Source organism: Crocodylus siamensis, chromosome 5 (assembly GCF_052110815.1).
Source record: "Crocodylus siamensis isolate JL-2025a chromosome 5, ASM5211081v1, whole genome shotgun sequence".
NCBI classification, from domain to species: Eukaryota; Metazoa; Chordata; order Crocodylia; family Crocodylidae; genus Crocodylus; species Crocodylus siamensis.
In genome coordinates, this window is record NC_143399.1 from 181,531,920 (window position 1) to 181,547,165 (window position 15,246).

Below are 15,246 nucleotides of genomic sequence, written 5' to 3' on the forward strand. Positions count from 1 at the left end.
TGCCAATGCAATCAGGTCTCCTGATAATCTGCAGTGTTTTAATTCCCTAGGCTTTCCAGAAGTGCTCTATTACGGATGTAAACTGTCATGCTGAACAGTCCAGAAATGATACACATGTTAAAGACATAAGGCCTGGAACTTTAATGCATCACAAGGAAAAGAAGGTAACAAGTGGCACTTACAAACATGCCACCCATTCTTGCCATAACCTTCTTTCCTTGCTTCAAAACTATCTTGTGTCTTCTTAGTCCTTCATGCCCTCTCCTCTCTCCTAGTGGTTTCTTTGCGTTTATCCCAATCTGGGTCAAAAACCAGTCAGATGGGATGTTATGTTAGTGCATGTGCCTAACATGATGTCCATTCTTCATTAACATTAATGTGAGAATTTCAAAAAAGTTTAAAATGCCATGAAATTTAAGGTTAAAGGAGATGTACAATCTATTTTTTCTCCTGTGAGGCCTGCTGCTTCCCTGAAAGAGTTCCCAAGACCCTCCCAGTGCTACTGTAGCCTTAAGTTGAGAGTCGTCTTGCCTAGGTTCTGTACATCTCCAGTTGAGGAGAATCGCATTTGACTTATTTTAGATTACACAGCTACTCAGCAGTTGGTTGTTTTGAAGGCATCTAACCCAGGTTTGGGCACATGCTGTTTAGCAATGAGGACGACCCACAGAAGCTCTAAATGTCAGGCTGTGAAGGCCCAATTTTGCCTTCAGAACAACTTCTGAAACCACTTCTCAAAGTTAGTTCCCAAGTTTTAAACCTGCAGCACAGTTTTACATCACAGGACATGGATCAAATGAGATGGGTAGTATCTAGCAGCAACACTGAGGTCTGGCAGGTTTCTACCTTGCCTATGGTGTTTTTCTTTGAGTGGGCAACTTTTTAAATTCCTAGAACTTCTTAATTAAATTTCATTTGGAAGAAATCTTGTTGAAATTATTTTGACATTGAAAATACAAAAGTGGAATCAGCCACGGAGTTAATGTAGCGATTTGGGTATTTTAGATTTAAATCCTATACATGTAGCGTGTCCTTGCAAAGCCATATGACACACCGTAGGGGACTGTGTTGGGACAAGGTGCTGAAGAAGCATCTTCATATTAATGACGAGGGCACCTTCTGGCTACAGAACTAGGTCATCTTCTAACTCTAAGCCCTTTGTCAGTTATTTTAAAAACCAAAGCAGCAACATGTAGCTTGAAGTACAAAAATGCATTAGGTTTTTAAAATAATGAATATATTGCTATTTGTATCCTGAAGGATTGTATGAATGCTACTAGGAACAGATTTGGATGATCATATTTGCACCAGATTTTGTGTATTCTATACAGCATTATGAAAACATGTTTCCCTTCCCCTCCCCACCCCCTCAAAAAAGTTAAACCTGTTCATTGTAGTAATAACAACATGACACCACAGGAGTCAGGCAATGAAAGCTTGCATTTGTACAGTGTCTTTTAACCCAATGGACTGTAACAGTCTGACACCAACTGATATATAAAATATACAAGTATCATCTAATTTCACTCAAAAGTGCAGCCATTTCTAAGGCATCAGAGCTGTTGGATGATGTCTAGAAATACTGCACCAAAGCTTGGAGCAAGAAGTGTGACATACTAAAGAGTAATGGAAAACACAAGGAAATGGAGGTAGGTGAAATGTAGTAATTGGTTTGTATTGTAGGTATGGGCCCAGGGTTACCAAAATGTCACTGAATAGATCAGGCCTCAATTTTGAGAGCTGCAGAGAGCCCTTGAGTATAATTAGAGGGAACCAAAGACATTGGTTTCTGAACCCAGGGCCTAATTTAACAAGGTATTTCTGATATGTGTATTTTTGATGCATAAACCACAATGTGAAATATGGACAGGGTCAATCTGAATCTGAACTCTCCTTGCTTGGTTTACCTGACAATTTGTCCCTATTCACATTTCGGGTCCAATGTATCTTTAATGCAGTTACACAGTCCTTATTAGTGCCAACGAAACTATGTACATAGTTCAGTCATTAAGTCACAGACCAAGCAGCTACTGTCTGGCTTTCATCCTCCTGTCATTTTGAGTGTGAGCTTCACAGTAATATTGAGACTTCTGCATTGAAAGAACAGGCGGCACTTGAAATAACATAAATTATTCTAGTTCCTGTATCATCACTGCAATTCATCTTCTCTTTCAGAGATTGAATTGCGTGAGTGATGCCCTGCAGCTTGGATGCAGATGTTGTTGCTAGTATTGTTCTTATACTGTATTTGAACAATTGTATTGTATTATATTTGAACAAGTTTTGATGACATGCTATGTGATCATCAGCAGACCGCTGATCTTTTGACTCACTACAGTCAAAATTGGTGCAGGGCACAATTCCATCTCCCAAAGCTTTTATTAAGTAGTATTTGTAGAATTGGTCTCCTGAATCAGTCACTTTACACCACAACAGGAACCACAAGTAACAACACAGACTAATTCTGGAGTTTTAAGTTGAAGGGCAGGCCTTCTTGTCACTCTCCTGAAAATAGAAATACCTGCACTTAAAAAAAAAAAACAACCAAGCTCATTTTCCTTTTCCTGATGCTTTCTGTTCTGAAATAGTCTGCCAGGGACCTCACTCGAGAGCCTTCATAGATACGAGCAAACGGGTCAGTTTAAAAATCATTTTATAGGTTGTGCTTCCAGGAGCAGTTATTTCATAAGACCCTGAGCCAGCAGATTAAATCGCTATAAGTCTGTTAAAATATTCATTTAAAGAAGTGAGTTCATGTTCTGGTTTTTGCATTTCAGAGGTTTCTCCATCTCCATTCATTTTGTTTTAAGGAGCATTTTCAGTTTTTAGTAATCGCTTGTAGAATAATTTAAGAATGCATAGACTGTAGTGACATGACCTCTGCCTCTCAGATGTGATGGTCTGCCCCTGTTAAAGAACATTAAAGGTAGCAAAATGTAATTGGTTAAAATCGAGCTGTCTACTTCTCAGGACTAGACAAAGTTTTGTGGTAATATCAGAAAAAGAAGTTTAACAGGGACAGTCCCTGTGTGTTAATAGGATACAGCTGTCAGATTCTGTTACTTTGACTTAGTTGAACACTGCATCCATTTTCAAGCTTCAGGTCTTATGCAAACTATACTCTGGATTTCAAAAATTCCTTAAAGGGTCAAGGGGCTGCAGTATTGGAGACGGGATTCCTGGTGGGCTTCTGCACTCTGGAGAGCAGTCTTAGATTAGAATCTCTGCCAGCCACCTGCTTAGCATGGGACAGTAATACCTCATACACTGTCCTACCACAATTTGGGATTTCCTTGTGAAGAAGTACAGAAATCAGATGGCGGCTATGGACATGGCTCTGCAGCAGTTCCCAGAGCGATGCGTTCACAAAGTCTGCGCTTCACCTGCGGAGGTGGTGATTAACTAGGGGGAAAAAAAGCTTTAAAAATAACAGCCCATATTAACCAAGTAATCCAAACTTTCCCCCTTAGGTGTATGGGGATACAGCAGGATCTCCAAAGGATAGTGACCATCCTAAGGAGAAGAGGGAAGGGAAAACTGAAGAAGAGATGGGGTCTCATGCTTCCAGCTTAGCTGACACTAGAGTTAGCTTTTCAGTGAACGAAAATTCTGCATTCAGCAAGGGTTGGTCTGCAGACGAGGACTATTCCAAGAACAACCTGAGTAGTGTCAGCACAAGTCTCACCAGTATCAACCTGCCAAAAGATGACCGAAGTAAAGAAATGCAAGATGTCTTAGAAGGGCATTATCCAGCCATTGAAAGTGGAAAACAAAAGCTGAGCTATGGAATATTGAGAGATGTTAGGCCCGGCATGTCCCCAAATGAACCAGTAGAAAGTACAGGCAAACGTATCCCTGTTGGCAACGTCTTGCCTCTTAAGAGGCAAACAGAATTACAAACTCAAGATGCATCCTCACCTCAGTCACCACAGGAGCAAGAGGTTCCTGCAGTTGACTACAGTCAGGTTGTTCTCAGGCCTAAAATATCAAGAAATGCTAATGTAAACTATGTTGAGGAGACAGATTCTCTAACTTGCTCTCCAAGCGAAGAAAACCCACCAACAGAGAATATTGCTTTTATGATTACCAAAACGGCTGTTCAGGTTCTGTCAAGTGGAGAAGTTCACGATATAGTAAGCAGAAAGGGAGGAGATATACAAACAGTTAACATCGATGGGAGAAAGGACCAGACATCACAGCAAGGTCTGCCAGAGATTACAGAGAATGAAGAACCAGTAGTTTGTCTGGATAAAAAACCAGTCATCATCATTTTTGATGAACCAATGGATATCAGATCAGCTTATAAGAGACTTTCAACCATATTTGAGGAATGTGATGAGGAATTAGAGAAAATGATGACAGAGGAGAAAATAGAAGAGGAAGAGGAGGATGAGGAGGGAGAAAATGAAATGTTGGTGACGCAGAATAAAGAATTACAAGCAGTTACTGATGGGAAAGCATCTGCAGATTATTCAAGAAGTCAGAGAGGTGAGCAACAATATACATTTCCACTTCCGTCTCATTCTAGCTTCAACGAAGTCACAGTTCCTGAGGAGAAGGAAATCACAAAGAGCAAGTTTCACAAATTTAACCGAATGTATGGTTTGGATTCAGAAGTGAAGTTGGATTCTCCTGACCAGTTTGGAAGCAGGCAGGATGCTAAGAAAAAGTTTAAATTTAAGTTCCCTAAAAAGCAGCTGGCTGCCCTAACTCAAGCCATACGTACAGGAACCAAAACGGGAAAGAAGACCCTGCAGGTTGTGGTTTATGAAGAGGAAGAGGAAGATGGGACTCTAAAGCAACATAAGGAGGCTAAAAGATTTGAAATTACAAGATCTCAGCCTGAGGACAATGACACAAATACTTCTGGGAACCAAGAACTCGCTCTTGAAACTACAGCACAGACTTCTAGGACTGATGAAATTCGAAAGAATACATACAGGACACTAGACAGCCTTGAGCAGACAATTAAACAACTGGAGAATACCATCAGTGAGATGAGTCCAAAGTCTGTCCCTGAAAGCGCACACAGCCTTGAGGGAACCACTGTCCCATGTTCCTCCCATATAGCTCCAGAAATTCTGCCCAGAGAACTCGTAGTTTTGGATGCCAGTCATGCGGGGGTAGAGCCCCCCTCATCAATCCCTTCAGCTTCACGTAAGGTACCTTAGTCTGAGAACTCCAAGCTCCAGCTGCTTTCTAAAATTTGCAATAATCACCATCAAGCAAGACGGGGTCTTATGATTTGTTTGCTTCCTTTCAGGTGGCTTGTCTGGTTTCCCCACTAGGTGTCTAACAGCTAATTGACTGTTGTTTTTACCTTTGCTGCTGACTGGTGACGGGCAATGCAGGGAAGGCGGGCCAATAATCTGCTGTGTGAAATGACAAATGACATTGGTATTGACTTCAGTGTGATCAGTAGTTGAACAGTTTTCTCCATTTGATTCGTGACATTAACACCAGTGGTGTGGCTTGTGAGGCGAACATGACGCTTTCCCTGCATGTAGTTCTATGGCTTCTCACACATGGCTTCTTTGCGCATGGGGTGCAAGTGCAACCCCCGCTTTTTTTTTAAAGGCATTGCTATTTATTGCTGTATTTTCATTGTCTTCCTCCTGCCCCTCCAATCCTTTTCACAGGGCTCCAGTGGCACTCCACAGACCAGCAGGATGCCTGTACCCCTGGCCACAAAAAGTAGACAACAAAACAGCTTGGATAAAGCAGGCAAACAGCACAAGCTACAGGACCCACGCCAGTACAGACAGGTAGTTTTACCCTAAACCCAGTATTTGGATGGATGTTTAAAGCTATTTAAAGAAAAAGATGTAAGCCAAATAACTGGCTAAAATTGTACCAAATCATGGATTTTTATCACTCATATGAAATCTAACTGGACATCCTGGATCCTGGGGGCATGACAGTATCTAACGATCCTCGTTACACTTTCACCACGCTTGTGCATGCACGTCTGCAATAAAACATCTTCTGCTTTTTTACTTCAATATTCAGCTGTAATTTTAAGATGTCAGATACCTGTTTCCTTCCCTTTGGTAAATGCAGTGATTCATCAGGAGAGCCTCTGCTCACAGTTTTTAAGGGAAATCACTGATACTAACCTATCTAATGGATTGCTCTAGATGCATATTAACACTCCATCCAAACGTTTCCATTCTCACGTTAACAGTTCAGATGCATGGCCAGCGTAGTGAGCAGTCTGTAATTGAAGTGACTTCTCGCACAAACTTTGCTCTCCCTTTTCTCTCTCTTTCCTCTCCTACTTTGTGCACTCTTGATTCTACACTTTGGGGGTTTTACCAGGTCCAGTCCACAGCTGCAAGACTTAGCTTAGGCCTTGAACTGTTAATTCTAATTCTCTGCAGGGCTGTTTTCCCGTGCCCTGTTGATTTATCATGTTACTGGCTTTCTGACAAACTGTCTCCTGCCATCTTTATTTGCAGGCTAATGGAAGTGCTAAGAAAGCTGGTGGGGACTATAAAGCTACTTCCCCTACCCTACTTGCTTCTAAGATCCCAGCCTTTTCTCCTACTTCAGGGAAAAGCAGCTCTGTGCCTGCTTCTAATGCTGATAGCTCTAACCCTCTTATTCCACCTACTAAATCATCCCTTCCTTCTTCTAACCTCCTTAGTCCTCCAACAGGTCGCATTACTTACTCTACCTCCCTAATTCCTTCAGTCTCAAATGGCTCTTTAAAGTTTCAAAACCCCACTTATACAGGTAAAGGTCACCATCTTTCATTCTCACAACAGACTCAAAATGGCCGGCCATCCCCTCCTTCCTCCTGTTCCCCCCCTTCCTCTACTTCTCCCACTTCACTGAATCAAGGTTTGAAGAGCATCAAGACAATCCATACACCTAGCTTCACCAGCTACAAGTCACAGAATGGAAATGCCAGCAAGTCCACTCCACCCACAGCCAAGGAAATATCTTAAAGGATAAAAAATATACTAGTGTGCACAACTTCACCGAGGCTTTTATTCATTATCAGTGAATCCGCGAACAATATTTTAGCAGGGGAATGTATCCATTTTGCTGTATCGGTTGAGGCTTAATACTAAACGTGCTAAATACTGAATTAAGATTATAGATTAGAGTGAAGCTGTTTTGTAAAACTGTTGCTACTGTAATTATGATAGAGCATTTTCTTCCTATATCCAGCACCTGTTACAAAAAGTGCAAAGGTATGTGCGAACGAGTGTTAGTGAATTTGAGTGTGTGTACCCAAATGTACTGAGCATGGAGAAAAATGTATGGTTCGAGAATTTTGGTAATTGTTTTGTACAAAGCTATTTTTCATTATGGTGACTAGAAGCAAACAGAGATATATACTAAAGTGTGATTATACACAACTGTAAAACTGAAACTAAAATATTTTTTCTTTTATTTTAGTGTTATTCAGCTTTGTTACAGATTTCTATTTTTGTCAACAAAATGTCATGGTTCCTTTCAAGATCTTTTTTGCCAAAACATTTTGATACTATTATAATATACATTTAAAAGTAGTATGCTGGACAGTAAACCTCAACACAAGAAACAGAGTAAGACTGGTATCAGTGTGTATGAGGCAGATAAACTTATTGCACTGCCATTCAGATTATATTTAATAATTTGCTTATCCAAGAAAAATAAATTGTTTTTCATATAGGTATTTGCTTGATTACTTTTATTCTTAGCTAAATACACCTTTTCTCCTTCTGTTTTATTTTACTGGTAACCTCATACTGTATTGCATTGTGGATTTTAAAATGTACACTTCTGTACTGTTCTGTAAACTGCAAACTTGTGTAAATATATAAATATATATAAATAAATACTGTATGTGGCTGGGCACATAGAGTAGTTTTACCACACCAAAGTTACTTTTTATGCATGCTTTCCAAATAAATAAATAAATAAATATATATATATATATATATATATGGGAAAGGGGTGGAAAAGGTGGACATTGGTCAAATGGAAAAAACTGCACACAAGCTTGCACAGATTGTGCTTTTGTAAATAAATATATTTGTATAACACCATAATGTAAGATACAGAACTATGATAAGCAAAGATCTTTGCAAAAAATAAAGGGCTGCATGCTTATATTTTTGTATTTTGTCACTAACAACTTTTATGATGGTCCCAACTCTAACCATTCACTTTAAAGGTAAAACAGCTTGAGATCAATGAGCAAATTTTGCAAATCTTTCTAAGATCAGGCCAACATCTCATTTACCACTGATTTCACAGTTAAGTCTCACTCGCCTTTTTGAAGAGTTACCTGGACAAATAGCAAAAAGAAATAAAAATTTAGAGGGGGAAAAAAGCACCCTCAGTTATTCAGATTATTTAAACAGAAAGTGCTGGTGCCTTTTCCCATATGGTTCTTGTTGGGTTTTTTCATTTCTGTAATTGGCAATAACAGAAAGAAAAGTAAGTGACATGTCTGTGTGGCTACTCTGACCTGCTCCCAAACCTGCCAGCCAGCCAGGTTCCATATGCCCAAGCTCAAGCTTTCTTTTGGCCCGTCCCTCCCTGCAGGGTGTTCAGTACTCACTCAAGCACTAGGTATAGCACAGGAAATTCATCACCAGCCATTCTGCACCCTATTTCCTGTGGCTATGCCTGACAATTAGGATGTGGACACATGAATGCTTGGAGACCTTTCAAAAGTGGAATATTTTGTAAATGCAGCAAATCTGCACCACCTTTAACCCTAGATGGGAGAGTATTAAAGTAGGCATGGGTTTGCTGTGCTTGAATCATTCTCAGCTCCTTCACACACAACAATTTGAACTGCCAGCTGCTGTCCTTTTTGAAATGTTCCTCTCTTGAAAGAACTCCAAGCATGTGTGTGTTCGCACCCTTTGAAGCAAGTGCAGGAAGAAAAACAAGTGGCAGGTATGATTTCTAGAAGGGCTCAGGTTGAAGAATCAGTCCAACACTTCTCTTCTTTTATGCTTCCTAGACGGTGCTGTAGGATGGTAGCATAGACAGGGAAGCAGAACTTACGTGGCTCTGAGCAGCTAAGGGATAACCATTAGGTATAACCCCCAAATCAGAGCTGCCTTTGTAGGGAAGGAGCTAGGAACCTAAAGGCCTTCTGTACATCTGGATCCCACGTACTTTTGATTTCAGCGTATTGGGCCTACAAGGTTTAATTCTGTCCAATGCTTTGTTTTCGCTCCTCCTCTTTAGCTCCTTAGCTAATATACAGTTTTTGTACACAGGGCTGTATTTATTCCTCTGTCTTCTCCATGCCCTTGAATCATTCACATCAAGTAGGCTTTTACTGTCCCAGGTCAGCTTCTCTGCCATGATTAACAGCGACATGTATAGCCATCTTTTCAAGACTCCTTCTTTAAGGTTTCACACTGACTTGCAAACAGTATTCTTCCTCCCAAGCACTTACCTCAGAGTTCAGATTCTCAAAACTCTTGCATGATTTTTCATCCTGAATACCAAATTACTATATCTAAGGCTTGTTTCCATAATAATGGCCATTGAAGAATTGTGTTATGCTAAAAACCACTTGGTCCTTAACATTTCAAAAGTGCCAGAGTGGGCAGACATTTCTGTCTGGATCTAGACAGGATTTGTGACTACGTTCTGACCTGAACCCCCCTCCAGCTTCAACAGGAAGGTAAGTGACATGGGCATCCTTCTAATGGTAGAGCACTTGGTCAACATACATTACTGTTACGGAAGAGTGTGAAAAAAACAAATCATATACTAAAAGTCAGATGTCTACTATAACATATTCTAATTTCAGTTCAAAAAATATTTTTGTCCTGATGTGGCTAAGTACAGAAAGTCAAAAAGCCTGAGGCTGAATCAATTCAGTCTCTGCAGGTTAGTCTAAGCTGCATAGATTAAATTGAAACAGAAATGAACAGATGTTTACCTTTGATTTAGGAACTTCAGCCACATGCCTGCAGTGGCTCAGACCAGAATCCAGGGAGCACTAGAGCACAGCTCTCTGGCATGTAGCCAGCATGGGCTGTGTGTTCACTTCCTCTTCCTGCTGCCCCTAAAGTCTCTGGGATCTGCAGTCCAAATTTATAGCAATAGGACTCTGCAGGACTGCTCATCACTCCCTCTTTATGCTTCCAGGTGCCTCTGGGATTTATAGTTAACAGTTGCAGTCAGCAGTAAGTTTTAGCAGAGGGGGTGTTTAACCACCCCCCTCCCTGGCTCCAGACCTCAGGTGGGGTTTGCCTGGGAGTGGGGGCAGTTGCCACCCCCTGGAGCCTGGGCTGCATCCCCATCTGGGCTTGTTTCCTACCCCCAGGCTTTGTCAGCCAGCCCTCATGCTCCAGCTAGAGAGCAGAGGGGCAGAGCCAGCCCTGCTTTCTGGAGCAGACTGCATAGCCTAGGCCAGGGCTGGGAAACAAAGCATGCTAGGGGACTGCGATTTAACTTGAACCAGGAAGGGGTCTGGGATGGAAGTTTTATAAACCAGTTTAACCCAAATCAGTTAAGTTCTGTACCTACCTGTGATCACTGAACCCCCATACACTGCACTGACGTTGCCATTTACTAAGGAAAACTCCCTTCAAGCAAAGAAGGAGTTAGAAGTAAAGGCTCACACCAGCCTAAGCAGAGAAGACGAGAGTGGTATTCTATTATATTTCTGTATATGATGCAATGAATACAAACAATACAGGTTGGTCATCTCCAGCATGGTATGGCATACCCAGATAGGGTTGGGTTAAATTCTACCCTACATGACACACTTTTTTTGTTAAGGATTATTGGATGGCTGCTTCCCATAATTAAGCTATTTATTTTTCTCTAGGATAGTTCTCTGATCCTAGGTGGAAAGTCATCAAAACTTAGACCCCTTTACTTTTGTCTGCAACTTAGCACGCCTTCTCCATCAAGGAATACCTAGTGAGCAAGGGAGCCAAATTACACCTTGTGACACTGGTATATTTTGCACTTAAATGCATTCCAGCAGCAAAACTTGATCTTCCTGTGTCCAGCTTTGCTACATTGACCTGACCGTGCTTTTGCTCCTCCAAGGTACAGTGGCACTTTCTCTACTCCACCTGTTTTCCAATTTTTTTTCTTGCTGCTGCCATGCTAAATTTGGGCGTAGCCAAGATGAAGTAGACCCTGCTGGTCTCAGATGCTATTTAACACCGAACCACAAGTTGTGTGCAACTGATGTCCTAATCTACCAGGCTAAGTACAGACAGTCAAAAAGCCCGAGGCTGAAGCCTGAGGTCTTTGTAAATTAGTCTAAAATGCAGAGATTAAACTGAGAAACAACTGGAAACACATTCATTTTAATTAATGAAATGTAGCCACATGCCTGCAATGGTTCTGGCCAGAAGCTGGGGGATACTAGAGCACAGCTCTCTAGTACATAGCCAGCATGGGCTGTGTGATTCCTTCCTCTTCCTGCTGCCCCAGAGGTCTTTCAGATTTGCAGTCCAGAATCACAACAGCAGGACTCTCCAGGTTTGCTCATCATTTTTTCTTCCTGCTTCTAGATTCCTCTGGGATTTGTAGTTCACAGTCACAGCCAGCAATAAGTTTCAGTCAATTTAGCAACCAGGCAGCTCTTTATACAGAGGAAGATGGGTTTAACCCCTGTCCCTGGCCTCAGACACCAGCCAGGATTTACCGGGGGGGTGGGGTGGTAGTCAGTCCCTTCCTTCCCACCCCACCCCCTGGCCCTTCTCTGCTGGAGCAGACAACAGCCCAGGGCTGCAAAGCATGCTGGGATGCCGGGGGACTGTGATTTAACTTGAACCAGAAGGGGGTCTGGGAAGGAAGTTTCATAAATTGGTTTGACCCAAATCAGTTAAGTCTGATACTACAGTCAATCAGGTCTATCTCAAACCAGTTTCAGCCATTTTGAAAATGGTTTATGTGCACTGAGCTTCTGTTACAGGTTTAAACCAGTGTCTGATCACTTAAACCAGTTTATATGTAACTTCTGTCCCTAGCCCCAATGGAGAACATGTGGGCAAAAACAAGGCTGTCTCAAGTGAGACTTGTAACACCTGCAACTTATTGGCTTCAGTTAAGCATTCTGTGAAAACATACTTCCATCAGGGCAGCCAAATAGTTTTACATCAGTGAACAGTAACACACAGTGAACAGTTCAAGTCAGAAGAATCAGGACTGCGGTGTCCACTGGGCTTTTATACATGTGCACTAGTTTGGACAGAATATATAAGCAAATAATGTGCCACTTAAAATGTCATCATTATTTACAAGTATATACCAATACAGAAAGGGTACATTGTGGATTGGCAATAAGACTAATAGTCTTCAGACAAAAAGCTATTAAATGAGTATGAGAGACAGTTGTGTATGACAGACAGCAAGAGAGTGAGCACAAGCAAGACTGAGCCCTGCAATTTCATTAGTAAACAGATGATTAGCACTTTTTCTTCTCTGAACAACAAAAAAAGCCTTGGACTGGTATTCAGCAAGCTGGGAACTGAATTATACTGGCCTTCCCAGTCAGGCAGTTTCACCAACTGACCTATAACAAGTATTTGTTTTTTCCTATCCCATCCTCACTACCCTGCCAGAAGGCTTTGCAGCGCAGGCCCTGGAAAATGGAATTTCAGGCCAGGCTGGAACTCATAAGCCTTTCAGCTGTTTCATAATTATGGTGGGTTTTCTGCAGGAACCCTCAGCAGGTGCTCTGTGCTCCCACTGGGCAGGTCACCAGAAATGAACAGCTGTTCCATTTGGGATGGGATGTGCTTGTTTCTGTACTGGGGGGAGGGGGTGTTTCTTGTAACCTTAGACATTCTGGCTACAGACCTGCCTTTTCCTGAGTTTGCCACAATTACTGTGAATGAATTACAGCAAATCTACTCAGCCTCTCTCTTACAGCTGGGAAGAACATGGGCGGGAAGGAGGAAGTCTAAGCCACTATCTGCTACAAAGAGTGGCAGCAGAGTGGAGCCACTGGCATCCTGTTGCAAGGTCTTGTGGAACCCGAGACATTCTTAGCACAGCACCCTGACATGGAGTAACCTCCTTACCCATCAATAAATAGATAACAGTGCAAGAGAAATAAAGCTAAGAGCCAGTTATATGCTGGCGCGCAGAAGTCTACAGGTTACTTTGTGTGTGGTGGAGGGGATCTCAACCAGGGGGCTAGATCAGTCCTGAGGACTTCAGCGATTTGGATGAGGGGGTAAAAAGCACCCTGTTCAAATTTGCTGATGACACTAAGATGTGGGGGGATGTGGGCACACTGGAAGGATGCAACAGGCTACAATCAGACCTCGACAGGTTACAAGGGTGGGCGGATGAGAATAGGATGGGTTTCAACACAGACAAGTGCAAGGTGATGCACCTGGGGAAGAACAACCAGCACCATACCTACAGGTTGGGGAACTCCCCTCTTGTCAGCACAGAGGTGGAAAGGGATCTGGGGGTCATCATTGACTCCAAGATGAACATGGGCCGGCAGTGTGGGGATGCAGTCGGGAAGGCCAACCACACCTTGTCATGCATCCATAGATGCATCTCGAGCAGGTCCAAGGAGGTGATCCTCCCCCTCTACGCGGCACTGGTCAGGCCGCAGTTGGATTACTGCGTTCAGTTCTGGGCGCCACACTTCAAGAGGGATGTGGACAACATGGAGAGGGTCCAGAGGAGGGCCACTCGTATGATCAGGGGGCAGCAGGGCAGGCCCTATGAGGAGAGGCTGCGGGACCTGAACCTGTTCAGCCTCCACAAGAGAAGGCTGAGGGGGGATCCAGTGGCCTGTTATAAACTAGTCAGGGGGGATCAGCAGGCATTGGGGGAGTCACTGTTTCCCCGAGCACCTCCAGGAGTGACCAGGAATAACGGTCACAAGCTGGCAGAGGGTAGGTTTAGGTTAGCTATCAGGAGGCGCTACTTCACAGTCAGGGTGGCTAGGGTCTGGAACCAGCTTCCAAGAGAAGTGGTGCAGGCTCCTACCCTGGGGGTGTTTAAGAGGAGGTTAGATGAACATCTTGCTGGGGTCATCTGACCCCAGTACTCTTCCCTGCCATGGCGGGGGGTTGGACTAGATGATCTGCTCAGGTCCCTTCCGACCCTACAAACTATGAAACTATGAACTTCACTAGAGATTGGGTACTCCTCTCCATCCTTACTTATCTTCACTCCTCTCCTGGCAGGAACCATATTTATGTCCCAGAAGCTCTCTCTGCTGCCTAGCAGTTCTAATCTAATTGGCTACAAGTGAAACAAGCTACACAACACCTCTCCTCACAGCCCCTCTGACCCCTACTGCCCACCCGCTCCCCTCCACACCCAGGGGTGATTCCTCCATGTCCCTCCAACTCCCTCCCCCCCATATCTCCCATGCAGGGCCAATGGTTGTCCCCTAAACTGCATAACTCTCCTCTCCCTGCAACAAACACAACCCTAAGTTGAAAAAAAAATCCAGAACAGGAAAACAATGGAAAGCCCTTGCTGAAATGCAAAGCCAAAAGATGCCCTTGAGCATCACCTACCCGAGTCAGGCACCATCTTAGCCACCTGAATAGAGGGTGGCCAAGACAGCGCCTGGGCTGGCACAGGGACAAGGGAGGGAACGAAGATTCTTCAGCCCAAAGAAGCCTGACGGCTTTGCAGGACATGCAGGCGGGTTAGGGGCCAACCGTTTCCATTTGAGTGGTGAAGATGGGTTTGTCTGCAGCAGGGGAGGGCAGCACAGTTGGTAGCAGTTCTTCAGCTCAGGCAGGCTGCTGGGTTCTCCCTCCATTCAGGAGGTCAAAATAGTGCCTGACCTGAGCCCAAAGCCTCCCCCAGAAGGGAACGAGGCAAAAGAGGGTAGCTGCATAATAAAATGGATGACTTACAAATGCCTCCCATTTTAACTGTTCTCATGCGTTGTGGTTCGGCAGCTTTTCTCTATAGCCTCAAAAACCAGAAAGAAAATTTTAAATTGGGGAAGTCAGGGGCAAGACATGAGGCAACATTTCAGTCTTACAGTCCTTAAGCATCTGAGGTTGGCAACACTGCACTGTCAGCAGTGGGCACAACGTCACCCTCCTACCATTGGGAACCCATTTCAGGGAGCAGAAGCACCCACTGCCAAGACTACTATCATCCTTGATCTAGGCTGCACCCAAAGGACATACATCTCAACTTCTGTTTTCAAGATGTCCACAGCTGTGAAGAATATTATTTTTCCTCTTATTTTCTAAAGGTAATTTGAGCTAGTCATCAAAAGGTTTCTTTTTGGTGGATCTCTCCTAGTCTGTAACAAGGTGACAG

General features: G+C 43.2%; 1 protein-coding gene across 23 annotated transcripts in view; it reads left to right on the plus strand.

Annotated features, from left to right (window-relative positions):
- KIAA1217 (KIAA1217 ortholog) overlaps window positions 1–7,846 on the plus strand; it is a 684,182-nt gene extending 676,336 nt beyond the window's left edge. For 14 of the 23 annotated variants that reach the window (XM_090047343.1, XM_090047336.1, XM_090047347.1 and 11 more), the window contains 4 exons: window positions 51–164; window positions 3,471–5,162; window positions 5,640–5,765; window positions 6,459–7,846. In XM_090047343.1, the coding sequence (XP_089903469.1) occupies window positions 51–164; window positions 3,471–5,162; window positions 5,640–5,765; window positions 6,459–6,950 (2,424 nt within the window). In that variant the 3' untranslated portion in view covers window positions 6,951–7,846. Of the gene's footprint in view, window positions 1–50; window positions 165–3,470; window positions 5,163–5,639 lie in introns of all 23 variants that reach the window. The other 9 variants (XM_090047354.1, XM_090047356.1, XR_016442337.1 and 6 more) reach the window with 8 other exon arrangements.
- Window positions 7,847–15,246: the final 7,400 nt, after the last annotated feature.